Here is a 13,719-nt window from a genome sequence, read left to right on the forward strand (position 1 = left end):
GCAACGCTTGCGCTACGCACGACAATCAGCTGATGCTTGCGCGTGAGTTCCTCCGAGAGGCAGGAGGAGCGCACAGCAAGGACTGATTCGCCCGCCAACATTGAAAAGCTATAATTACTGATTAAAACAATCGAAACTTTTCTTAATATTGAATTATGCGCGCCAAATATTGATATCTTATTAGACGTTTTGTTGTGTAGTATCGCCGAGTATTTTCATGAGTTGTGCCGTATTTTCAGAGGGAAGAGAATCAGAAGTTAAATATTTGCTGTGGGTCACGTACAAGTATCGAATCAAAATACGGTAAAACTCATAACAATACTCACCGATACTACAAAACAAAATGTCTAACAAGAGTTTTATCATCCAACCCGCCAAATTGTTATTTCAGTGCGGGCGCATGTCTAACCGGTTCTCTTGAGTACAAGTACCGCGAGATGTTTGTTCTCGTTTTGGGCGTTATTTGTCCACTACGAAACACAGTTGGATAATAATTGTGGGTTAGCGCACTATGTTATTCTGCCAGGAAGCGCGATATACTGCTAGCTTTCTTGCTCAATTCTCGTCAACGTTGTAGTTGAGGCTGTCAGAGGTGGATCCAGTCGGCAACAATGTTAGCAATGAAGTTGTCACTAAGAATTCCCTTAAGTGTCGTCTAGACTTTGACTTTGAAACGATTGATAAGTACCTGATTACCAGAAGTGGAGAACTGTATTTTACAGAACTAGCAGGTCCAATAACTTGGCAGCCACGCCCGCATTATTAGCGCTTCGCAGGAAAGTATGAAGCCTTAAATAGAGTGTGGGGGAGGGAGGGCATTTCGATTTCCGATTTTGGCTATTTTTGAGATCGGTTTTTCGGTTTTGGTGCCAAAAAAACTTCAGTTTTTCGGTTTTGGTGTTCATTATATTTCGCGGATTTTCCATTTTTCAGCATTTGTTTTTTCGGTTTCCGTCAAAAATACCAGCGGGTTTTCGCTTTTGGTATCCCATGTGGTTTTTGTATTTTCCTATTTGAGTTCCGCTTTCGCTGATCTCGAATAGCCGCGAAGTCTCTGCGTGCTCGTCTTGTCACCACTGTATCGGATCGCTTAGTGTTTTGATAACTGGGACGTGAATTTTAATCGGTTTTGACGGTTTTGTATGTGGTTTTCGGTTTTGATCAAATCAGAAGCCTTCTTTCACATTTCCCACAACATCTGAGATAAACCAAAGGAATTATTCGGTCACAGGCCATTTTAACTTTTCATAACAAATTTCAATTATAAAAATACAAAAAGATTATTGCATACTATGAAAATAAGTGTTGCAGTTCTTCCAGCGATTTCTTTTTCGTTTCGGGGAGATAAACGAAGAAAAACAACCAGCCAAAAAACGAAATTCCCCCGTACAACCAGAACGCACCATAATGCGTAATCCACTCAGTCAGAGAGAGAAAAGTCATGGAAATCACCAAGTTACAGGTCCAGTTCGTTGCTGTGGCAAATGCATTTCCTGTGCTACGGGCCCACAAGGGGTATATCTCAGAATTTATTGTCCACGGCATCGGCCCCATTCCCGGAGCGAACGCAGCGATGTATAAAACAAGAAATACAATGGCTAACCAAGCATACCTATATGGACACGCTTGGTACGACCATGTTACTGAATGGTCCTTGCGACTGCATCTACCAAAAGCGGCCATGTTATCACTAGAAGATACATTTATTGGAACACAAGAACCGTTTATAAGATTATTGGCGGGGTCTTTAGCTGAACAAAATCCACACTTTTCTTTGAGACAATCCAAGCAGTACCCCGTAGCGGGGCACTTGTTGCTGTTGATATCCAACGACGTTTTCTCATGAAAAGTGATCGCAGCATCGTGTTGCGTCGCCATGTAAAATGCACCACCCAGTAGAAACAAGCTGATAGTGACCCCTGCAAGACTGCCAAGAAGAAGCTTACGGCGTCCTAACCTCTCTACGAGAAACACTCCAACGATGGTGAAAGCAAAATTACCAAATGCGACCACTGCAGCCAGCCAGATGGCCAGTTGGTCTCCCTGTATGCCCGACATCTGTACAATCGTTGCACTGTAGTACCTGGAAATAACATGAAAACTCTGAATTGCCCAGTCGAACTCACCTCCATTATCGGCATCCTGTTAGGGTGAGTTAACGTTACAAGCTTACGATAGGAAAGTTTGAATTAGAGTAGGAGTGGACGGTGGGGGGAGGGGACGGGGGAAGGTCCACCCCGTCCTCTCCCCGCCGTTGTGAAAGGTGGCTGTTAGTGAAATTTCGTATGTCAGTTGTGTGTGTTGTTATTTAGTATTCAATCTTTGCTGTTGGAGCATGCGCGCTAATAGCGGCTACTTAAGAGATATCAACCTTTCCTTAGAACCTTTCCTTAACCGCCGCCTGGTTAGCTCAATTGGGAGAGCGCCGGACTGCTGTGCGGGAGGTCGAGAGTTCAATACCGGCCGGACCAACACTCAGGGTCTTAAAATTAACTGAGAAGAATATGCTTCCTTTCTTTAACATCAAGAAATGGTTAGATATTCTAGTCTTCTCGGATAGGGACGAATAAATGGAGGTCCCGTCTCCTGCAGGGTTAGGGGCAGGAGACGTTAATTTCCCACGCACGAGATTACTGTGTGATGGATGTCCTCCCCTGGGGTGGGTTGGGTGGGTATACAGCGCTTTGGACAATTAGTGGATTTTAGCGCTATATAAATACAATTATTATTAATTATTATTATTATTATTAAGTTAAGAAAACATTTTCGCTTACATAACTGTGTTTATCCCAGACAACTGTTGAATCGCCTGCAACATGCAGCCCACCAGTAGAGCTCTCCTCGTACTTTTCGTAGTTGCCATCTGAAATGTTATGCTTTGTGTAAAGGAAAATGATTCTAAAAAAGAAATCAAAATATTTCAAAATGACTCAGTTGTATTTGTTGGAAACTGTACGATACATTTATTAGTCTTAAAATTGGGGACATTATAAGTGATTTCCTTTGTCTATTACGTAACCAAACAACATATGACTCCCAGATAATGATCAGACCACCATTGACGCAACCTTGAATGACCTTAATTTCTCAGCCAATCACATTGTAAAGGATACAGTGCATTAACTTGAACTTCGTTTAGAGTTTAAGAGAGTACTCCTTACTCATCTGATGTAAATGAAGTGTAATAGCAAAATCGAATCAAGCGAATAAATCGTGAGTACAGCTTTTCCACGTTTTCGACATATTTCAACAGGTCATTTCTTTCTAGAATTTAACCCAAAAATGAAATTCCACGATTAAAAAAAATTGCCGAAAAATTATATAAATTAGCCAAAAAAAATTCAAACAGTGTCTACAGCTTCCTGTTTGCCTAAGACAACAACCCCAACCCTTCTAGTATTCAAAATTCTTTCATTAACCCATTGATCTCTTAGTGATTGGCATCTAATTTCTCCATACAATATCACCCCTAAGTCACAAATTAAGGTCATGAGAATAAAGAAAATGATCACCAACTAAAGAAGCTCTTGATTGTTAAACAAAATTAATTCTCTTTGTCAGCACCTTAGGAAATGTATAGAGAACAGTATGGAGAATATGCATACTGATGTTAGGGTGTTAAAGGTTCATTCAACCCTGAAAGTATTAGTGGTAAAAGAAACAGATACTACTCACTAGTTTCACGGAGTGATTCTTCTTCACAAACAGTTTGCATCGCTAAAAGTTCATCCTTCACGTCGTCTGTACCCCTCAGTTTGACAAGAACTTTCTTTGCCTGCTGAGACAAACCTCTACTAACAAGCCAGCGGGGACTCTCTGGGAGCACTAGACAGCCAAAGAACATAATAATGGATGGTACTGCTGCCAAACCAAGCATAAATCTACAAAAATAGAGGGAAAAAATGCAAAATTTTCCAATAATGGACTAGGACTTGGACGGAGGCCAATTTTACCATTTCAACTTTGTTGATATATTCAAATTAGGAGGAATTTAGACATGAATTTATAAAAATTTGCCATAACAGATTAGTGAAGATCTTATTGGCAGAGTCAGCATTTCAATTGGTGAAGAAAATCCCCCATCTGAGCAAATCTTGTAGTGGAGAGTTTCTTTCACATGCAAGAATTTTCCTGCCCCTGCCTGCCCCCCCCCCCCCCCCCACTTCACCTGCTAAAAAAAAAAAACAGAGAAATCATTTTCAGCCTGTAAAAAAAAACCTTTTGCAAGTTTGAGACTTTTAATCTCTGAAATACCCTGGAACAATTAACAGATATTGTCTTATTAAAATATCTCTAAATTATTCTGACAGCAAAACAGGTTATGATCTAGTAGATTACAGACCAATGTCGACCTTGGAGATGATATCTTGACAACAAAAATTCTCCTCAATATTTAACTCCCATGAGTGACCAAGACAGAATTTCTCCTTACAATAACAATACAAAATCAAGCAGACAGATTATGAGAATGAAAAAAAATATCAGTTAGGAGATTACAAGATGATCCAAAACCAAATTGTCAGAACTAAAATTATAAGAATTGTACGGCAGACAGTAAGAAGATTTACTAATGGGATCTTGGGAGTCAGGGTAAATAAATTTATAAAAAATTAGAAGTCAGATCTAAGCAGATACTTACTAAATTTTGGAAATTAGAGTGTAAAACCTGAAGTCCCCTACAACCTTACCCCTACCCCCCATGAAATCAGAGCATTTTACCTTTAACTTTGTTGAGTGAAATAGGCCACTTTCATAAATGGCTGCAGGATTAATATTCTTTTGTTTAAATTTAAATTAGCCCTTCTGGCCTCGTTCTCCAGTACAAAATTCAAAAGAATACATTATCTCAAGCGAGGCCAGAAGGGCTAATTTAAATTTAAACAAAAGAATATTAATCTGGCAGCCATTTATGAAAGTGGTCTATGAGTGTTGAGAGAATGATCTACTTTAATGTTTTTACTCAAAAACTTTATAAATTATCAATTCAAGCACCTCCATCCTGTTCTTTTGTAGGAGCTGAAGATCTCAAGCAAGGCCAGAAGGGCTAATTTAAATTTAAACAAAAGAATATTAATCTGGCAGCCATTTATGAAAGTAGTCTATGAGTGTTGAGAGAATGATCTACTTTAATGTTTTTACTCAAAAACTTTATAAATTATCAATTCAAGCACCTCCATCCTGTTCTTTTGTAGGAGCTGAAGATGCCATCAATCACTGAAGCAATAAACTGGCCTCCAGTGATAAAAAGATTGTTGAGGGTGACAAGACGACCTCTTATGTTTGACGGAGCGGTTTCAGCAATATATACTGGGACTGTCACTGACGCTCCCCCTGTGAAAAACAATACAGAATATTTGAGGGGGCTCTGTGATTCATTTTAAATTTGCACCCTTAAATGTCAAACATATACCTCTTTGAAGTTGACCATATCTGTTTCAAGGTGAACAATGACACTGATGGAACAACAAGTACAGTCAAACTGTATTTAGCTGTCACCCACATGAAATGGCAGGGTAACCATTAAATACAAGTTAACAGCTTAATACAGTATACAGAATACGTATGATGCACGATCCTCGCAGTAGAGAGCGCTATTTATGCAATAGCGAAAATCAGACCTGAAAAAAATCAGGCCTGTTCATTATGAATCAACTTAACGGCCTGCTCCCAGTTGGCTTGTTAGCTCAATTGGTAGAGCGCTGCACTAGTATCGCAGAGGTCAGTGGTTCAAATCCCATACAGGCCTGATTTTTTTCAGGTCTGATTTTTGCTATTGCATAAATAGCGCTCTCTACTGTGAGGATCGTGCATCATACGTATCTATAACCGCAGTTCAAAATATCGGAACTTCGTATGTTCACTGTACCCAGTATACAGAATGTTGGTGTTATAAAATATGATTCAAACACCATCATATCCTAAAAATGACCTCTTCGTGTACATAAACACTCTCAAAAATACTACTTACATTGATTTCAAGAGAAAAATATGGATTAAATTTACTTGAAAGATAATTTTTTGTTTAATTTGAGTGGTTCTAATAAAACAGCAGCAGTCACCAGCAGCAGTCCTGCCCATGTGACCATTTATGATAAGTGTAAGACAATACAAACAGGCCATTGGGACTCAGCAAAGGGTGACAATAAACATATAATAGAGGTATAAAAATTACAGTTACTGTAATAAAGGGGAAAAATTTTGGGACAACCAAAAACTGACTGCATCCCACGGGGGACCACTTGATACAGTTCTGCTTAATAAAGATTCAGCTGTATCAACAACTTTTAACAGATGACACAATGAAATGGAAACATGACATTACCTTTAAGGTGGCTGAACACAGTTTTTGATACCGGTGTTTCTTTCACCATTTTCTCTAAAACCCTTGATCTCTCAGTCGCCAAAACTGGCAGAAAGCAAGTTAACAACACAAACTTTGTTTTTTTGATAGTTAAGCTGACGTATGTACCATTGCCATGGCAACATGAATAAATATAAACAGGCCTTTAAAATCGGTTTTGTTCATTTGTAGAAATTCTAGTCATTAGTTTTTCTTTATAATTTGCATGCAACAAGCTTGTAACTATACTCAAAAGTTAGCACCATTTTGCTAACAATCTAACAGAGAGATCTTTAATTATCCCCTGTTGAAGGTTCACTCAATTATCTACAATTTCTTTTGTTAAAAATCAATTTTTTTCAATACTCCAGTTACTTATTTAAGTATTTTCGTGCCAAATTTCGTGAAATTCTAATGGTGGTTCTCAAGAAATAGGCATACTTCTGAGAAAGCAATTTTCCATTCAATTGCAAATTTTTGACTTACTACGCATGCACTGCATTTAACTGGGCTCTCTCGGTAATGACGAAAAAGCTGAGAATTGTAGGGTTCTTTGCACCGTTAGCTTTTCTAACATATCTTAGTAATGAAAGATTAAAGCCCTCAATACACTGCACCAACTATAGAGAAAAATAGTACAGATAGTGCAGATACATGTTGAATAAATAAAATGACCGCTCTACTGACAGCATGTTTGTTTTTTGCAATCCTTGTGCGCGTGCTGAATTGTGTCAGCAAAAGCGCACGCGAAAACTGTATTCAGCCACCTTAACTGTTCTACTCCCATGAGTGACCAAGACAGAATTTCTCCTTACAATATCAATACAATATCAAGCAGACAAGTGATGAGAATAAAGAAAATTATAAATCAAGGGATCATTAGTTGATCCAATACCTACTTCTCCAAACTCACATCATGAGAATTGTCTGGCAGACAGTAAGGAGAATTGCTAAGAGATCTTTGGAGTGAAAGGGTTTAAGCCATTATTTGTTAATGCATAAAGGCTGATAGTTTCGAAAGAAACTGTTTGGGGCTGCGTCGGTGGGAGTAACGAAATAATTTGGATATATCAACAAAGTTGAAATGGTAAATTGATTACGGTGGCCAATTTACCATTTCAACTTTGTTGATATATCCAAATTATTTGTTAATGCAGACTGGTAAGGGGCCGACTAATTTAACTCTTGAGGGGGGGGTTGGGTGATTTTGAAAAAAAATTTCCTGCAAGCGTTTGTTGGAAGAAAAAAATTGTATGCAGCCAAAATGTAACAGAAAAAAAGAGCATTTAAAATGGACAAGTATCCTGCACAGCAAATTACTTGAAAAAACATTTCTTGATGACCAGAAATCACCCACCCACCCACCCCCCCCCCCCCCCCCTCAAAAGTTAAATGGTCGGCCCCTAAGAATGATAGAAGTTGCTTCGCATGGCCATTTGGAGTTGTCCCATAAGAGATACCTGCTCAGATAATCATGGTGTACACGTAGTGCACGCAAATGGACAAATAGATATATTTTACATAACAACTACTTTCAAGGCAAGAAAATTATTAGGTAAACGTTTAAATTAACTCCACACCTACGTTCGTATGTTACTAAATATAAACAAAAGAATATCTTCCCTGACATCATCGTAAAACGAGCTACGATTTAAAGTCAACCACAATCGAAAACTAGAAAAATAATTGGATTCCATTTTGATTAATTACCTATTCCCAGGCCGACGATAAGCCTTCCAAGAAGAAGAACTTCCCTTGAATGAGCGACTCCCATCACAATAGCACCAATTGTAAACACCAGCCCAGAGATTATAAGCATGGGTTTTCTTCCAAACCTTTGATTCAGAAAACCTCCTAGGAGAGAACTCAATATAGCTGTGCCGATTGTTGCACTAACAATGAGTTCTTGCCAAAAAGACGACAAATGGAATTCTTGTTTTATAAGAATCATTGCTCCGGAAACAACACCAGTATCGTAACCAAATAGAAATCCCCCGATCGCCGCAAATACGGTTAGGAAATACACGTATGGCGGGGTGCCTTGTCTCGTTGTCTCATCTAAATGTTGAACCAGGACTTCTTGCTCGGTTTCTTTATCAAAGAGAGGTGTTTGATCGTTGGTGTGTTCCATGTCGCTACACGTTTCGTCCACTTCACGCAAAGCAATCAGTTCGATCATTTCTTCTTCAAGTCTTCAACCGAGTTAGAACTGGAACGAGCGAGGTTACCCAAAATTAAAAGCGGTGGACTTCGACCAATTACGATGAAGACTAGACACTTTACATTCGTACCTCCGATATTTCTCAGCTGCTTTTGCTCCGTTTTACCCTCACAAACTATTATAATTTTCTTTATTTTACAAATACCTGAAATAGCATAGCAGACTTCAACCCTCGCCCCCTTTTTCAAAAATTCAGCTGGAGAGCGTTTTCCTATTATCAATACTCACGAACAGCATTTGAATGTTTTTTTCAAACCAAGAATGCGCGTTTTTATTTGCAAGAAGATTTCTTCATTGATCCATGGTATCTTGAGGGTAAGTCGCTTGGAATGTGGTTTCTCGTGAACTTTTCGTTTTTCAAGTCACTGAGAAGGAGGGGGGGTGGGTACGACAAAGGTTACGAGGGCCTCTCGCGTGGCTCTCACGCTTGCCTCCCCGTGCTTAAAAAATGCATATAAATAACGAATCTACCGCAAGCTGGCTTCTTCTTGCTTCTGTGCGTTTGCTCTATTATAAATATAAGCAACAAAAATTCATAAAGCGAGGTTTTCATTTCACTGCAAAAAAAAAAGTACAAAAACGGCTCTCGACCAATAAGCACGGGAAAATTTATACATCATGTGTCGAAGAATCCCTTAGAAAGAGAGAAGCAAAAGAAAACATTTCTACAATTATGTATTGAAGAAGCTGTTAATCATATTTCAATACTAAAAATTAAGAGTGAAAGACATCGTTACAAGTATGGGAGCTACTGTTTTTTTTTCCTAACTGTGATGATCCAGGGCCCGCGGAGCGTATTAACAAGTGGGGGGGCTAACGCAAACGCGCAAGCGTGAGCCAACTAGGGGAGTCCGGGGGCATGCTCCCCCGGGAAAATTTGAAATATTATTCTTCTGAAATGGCTAGAAATGCATCCAAAAAACGCTAACATTAAGTTAATTTTAAGTTAAAAATTGAAATAATAATTTAATCAGCCAAAAAAGTGGGGGGCTAAAGCCCCCCCAGCCCCACCCTCTCCGCGGTGCCTGTGATCATTTCCATCGTCATATTTCCGGTCCTTATGTTTGAAGTGTTTTCTCTCGGGGGGGGGGGGTAGTTATGGTTTAGCGACGCTTTCACGGTCTCCTTCCAGGCGTAGTTAAGTGTTTGGTCTTAATGTCACGAAGACTGAGCGTAAGCTTCGAAAACTCAGACAAAAATGAATATAAACAAATGCTGTATTCCAAAAAGTTTGCACAATTCTTGAGCGTCCAACAGTTACAAAAAGCTTGAAATGGCGGGAAAAGTAGTGGGCCTGCATTGCGCATGATAATAGATCTGCAATACGCAACGTTGCCTAAAGCATATGCATAAATATTGAGACAAAAAATAAACTCCATTCGCGACAACTGTATTTGTCTCACTTTTAATCTTTTTCACAGTACGCCTGACCCCAACAGCATTTCATTTGACGTTTGCATTCTGGAGTCACACACCAGCCCTCCTCGTCTGAACATTTGCATTTCTCTTCACAGCTTCTTATGAGATCAATAACTTCAGTCGTTTGTCTGCCCGGGAGGGTCTGATTCCGAAAACAAGTTGAAAACACACTGTCCTGACATGTGGTGTCCTGGGTAAGAGTTTCCCATGCTGTACCGAAGTCTTGAGAATCGCAGTAGAAGCATTTCAGTTTCAAAGTCATATACACTCCTGTGAAAAGTACTCAAAGTGTAAGGATCCTCAAAAAATTAAGTTATTGAACCTTTTTTTTTCAAACTTTTTTATATGTTCCCTACCAATGTCTGTTTCGAAAAATACAATAAAAAAGATAGGTCACCGTGCTTTTTTGAGAGATGTGATCGGCCAGTCTTACCCCACAATGCCTGCACTAGCACTAATTGCGAGCGTTATTTTATCGATACTCGGTACATTTTGCAGTAGCTGGAAGCAAGGGTTTTTTAAAGTAACACTTGAAAAAAACTTAAAAGATAGAAAGTCTCGAACGTATGGAACAATTTGATGTATAATTTGTGGGAAAAATCATGCAATTTGAAACGAAATTGACTCAAAACGTTCCACGAGTCGTTGCGCTCAGGGTCAATTTTCATCGTCAAGTATCGGGCTTCGTGCACACTACAATTTAGAGGGGGTAACTTGCACACCATAGGTCACCGAACTCGTTCAAGAGCTAAAGACCATCGTGCCTCGTCACCTGGTCCATTCCACGTTCCTGGAATGCGGCGGACTCGCTTATTTGCCTGATTACATTATTTTCATGCGTAGTACAGGATTCGCAATGCAATACTGAGGAATCACCTTAAGCCGGTAGAGTGAATTGCTTCCCTTATCATGAAGTTTGGGATGCGAGTGGAGGGGGGGGGGGACAGGGGTAGTATTATGGACTTACAAAGGAGGGTAAGAGCGAATCAACCAGACTTCCGTTTAAGTCCCCCGTCCCCCCTCTGCCCCAGCCAAGTCTTAAAATATCCGAGAAAGAAAATTGAACCCAAATTTACCCATGCCAACCGTATGGTAAGTTTTTGTATGCCGCACTCACCTTCTCCTCTTTGTTCATGAACCAAAGATGAAGATACTGTTCCCTCGAGTGGTATCCGTGATCCCGTATTCCATAAATTGTACCACACTGCTAGAGTGAAGCCTGAAAGTTAGAAATGATGGGCCGGTCAAAGTTTACGGAGTAACGATTGTACCGATGGCAACTTCGAGTGGTTAGGAAGTGGACTGGAACGAGTGAATGGGGTTACGTTACAAGATTAACCGCTCACCACAACACCTGAAATTCGTTAGATTCAAAAGGTTCCCGACCTCAAAATTTCCTCCTACAGCTTTGCGCTACTAAAATGCAGAGAAATAGTTGATAAAAAGTACGAAATTAAATAAAAAAAAAAAATTAAAAATAGTACAGGCCTGACTTAATCAGGAGACTGTAATCTTTATACTAAAATAATTTCCAAATGAATGCCGTGATTATTGCATTTATTTGGCTTTACTTTACTCTGCTATTTTTATTGGCCAAGAAAGTTAACACTCCTCCTTGTACTAATCAAGTGCAAACGAAAATTGATCGCGAACCGAGCATCTGCCTTTTTTTCGTTTTCGGAAAATTTGCTATGTTTAAATTGTAGTTTTTATTGTGACGTTTTCCAGTTTTCCGATCGGTTGTTGTATTATATTTTGCACGTGGTTATACACTTATTTCTAACCTAGTTTTTTTTTGTGAATCCACCTGACAAAAAAATATGGACTTGAACAACCAGAACATACAAATATACCCGCTGCCATTCAAGAGATCGGAAACAAATCCCTGCAGGTTGTTAAAAATTCATTATTTTTTCTGATAGTCATTTGAAAGCGAATCAGAAATAAGCGACAAAGAAATTCTCTCCAAATGCAAAGCATGTTAGATATATCTAGTGATAAATAGATAAAATTCCGAATAAAAATTTCTGCAGATTTTTACTCACCTATAAAAGAGCTGACTGCGAGGACTTGTTGCCACTGAGGTTTTGCGTGAAAACGCTTCACTGTCTCTGTTTGTTGATGCATTTTTTTATTAGATAATTCTAAACCTCGTGGTTCTTTGAGGTTAACCTTTTATCGAGCATTGGCGCTAACGATTTCTCAGAGAGTAACCAGGCCTCTCTTAACAGTACTTTCAGAGTATGGGACTTTCAATTAGGTTTGTTACCTTCGCCAAACAGTTAATACTCTCTGAACTTCATTCCCAGTTATTTGCGCAATCCAACCATAAAACTACATTGGGGAGGGGTGGACGAGGTTCACTGATTCACACAAACTAGGGACTGGTCGCTAAGCTGGAGGACTGAACGAATTAACGTCTTGTTGGAGTAAGTTTTCTTGCGGTTTGCTTACGGCTTTTTTAAAATATCAAAAAAAATTTAAAAAAAAAATTAAATTTCCGAAAAAATTTTACTGCATCAGGATCCCTTTCAGGACGTTGTCAGAATATTACATCCGAATTACCAGGCCTTGGATCTTGTTCTAGCCTGAAGCTGCTTCGGGATCCGCGAACGGGCTCAGTGGGATCCCCCTCGGAACTACAACGGGAGATTCCGCCCGAAGCCACCGGGACCAATACTCATGGTCTTAAAATACGTGAGGAGAATTTGCTACCCTTCTATATTCAAGAAATGGATAGATATTCTAGTCTTCTAGGATAAGGACGAATAAACCGTAGGTCCCGTCTCCTACAGGGTTAGGGGTAGGAGACGTTAATTTCCCACGCACGAGATTACTGTGTGGTGGATGTCCTCCCCTTAGTGGGATGGGTGGGTGTTGGCCCTAAAAGCCCCCATGGGGAGTTGTCAATTAACCTATATGTATGTATGTATGTATGTATGTATGTATGTATGTATGTATGTATGTATGTATGTATGTATGCATGCATGTATGTATGTATGCATGTATGTTTGTATGTATGTATCCCGTTCGGAGCCAAGCCGGAATACTTCGCCCGAATTTACAAGGATCCAGTTCGGGACCACGCCAAGGATATTAAACCAAATTTCTATGGAATCTTACCCCTTCTATGCAGGGATATTCCGCCCGGGCCCATCGGGATCCCGTCGGGGACCATGTTGGGATATTCTATACGATTTTTACAGGATGCCAGTCAGACCACGTTATCACGTTCTAAATGTTTTCCACGAATGTGAATTAAATATTCTGAGCTCGTCACAGTCATACATTAACCAAGCACTGAGGATGTTTTGACGTAAACTTTGCAAAACTGGCTAGTATATAAAAAAAATACGTACTGTTATAAGAATGAGTGTTTTCTACATACAGTTAACAAGGGCTTGTATATCACTATTAGGCTAGGATCAGTGCGGGAGACAAAATGAAACGGTTTCATGATATTCGTTGAAACGTGGCCAAGATATAATGTCAAAAGCCAGGCTCACTACGGTTAATGATTGCGTGATCCGTTAAGTGTTATTTATCTTTCGTCCACAATAATCGAGCATATTTGCATACGAGAAGAAATGTCACTTAAAGAACTAAACGAAAACTTATAAGCGTTTGTTTGGTTGAACAGTATAAGATTTACCGCGGTCTGTTAAAAGATTTCATTCATGCTGTAATTGTAAGAAAAGTGTTCTGCTATTTTGTCGGTAATATACAAACGACTCACTTT

The 13,719-nt window shown here is 39.4% G+C and overlaps 2 protein-coding genes across 2 annotated transcripts; both read right to left on the minus strand.

Moving 5' to 3' along the window:
- Positions 1-1,230: 1,230 nt before the first annotated feature.
- On the minus strand, positions 1,231-8,546 carry LOC111342738 (proton myo-inositol cotransporter-like). The gene is made up of 5 exons (XM_022949854.2): positions 8,051-8,546; positions 5,172-5,331; positions 3,676-3,881; positions 2,775-2,898; positions 1,231-2,083 (listed from the first exon to the last, which is right to left on the minus strand). Exons 1-5 carry the CDS (start codon positions 8,517-8,519, stop codon positions 1,291-1,293), a joined length of 1,752 nt encoding a protein of 583 aa, XP_022805589.2. The 5' UTR covers positions 8,520-8,546; the 3' UTR covers positions 1,231-1,290.
- Positions 8,547-9,092: 546 nt separating this feature from the next.
- On the minus strand, positions 9,093-12,355 carry LOC111342740 (uncharacterized). The gene is made up of 3 exons (XM_022949856.2): positions 12,026-12,355; positions 11,098-11,199; positions 9,093-10,250 (listed from the first exon to the last, which is right to left on the minus strand). The coding sequence occupies exons 1-3, from the start codon at positions 12,105-12,107 to the stop codon at positions 9,967-9,969; spliced, it is 468 nt and encodes a 155-aa protein (XP_022805591.2). The 5' UTR covers positions 12,108-12,355; the 3' UTR covers positions 9,093-9,966.
- Positions 12,356-13,719: the final 1,364 nt, after the last annotated feature.

Source organism: Stylophora pistillata, chromosome 5, assembly GCF_964205215.1.
Source record: "Stylophora pistillata chromosome 5, jaStyPist1.2, whole genome shotgun sequence".
NCBI lineage: Eukaryota > Metazoa > Cnidaria > Anthozoa > Scleractinia > Pocilloporidae > Stylophora > Stylophora pistillata.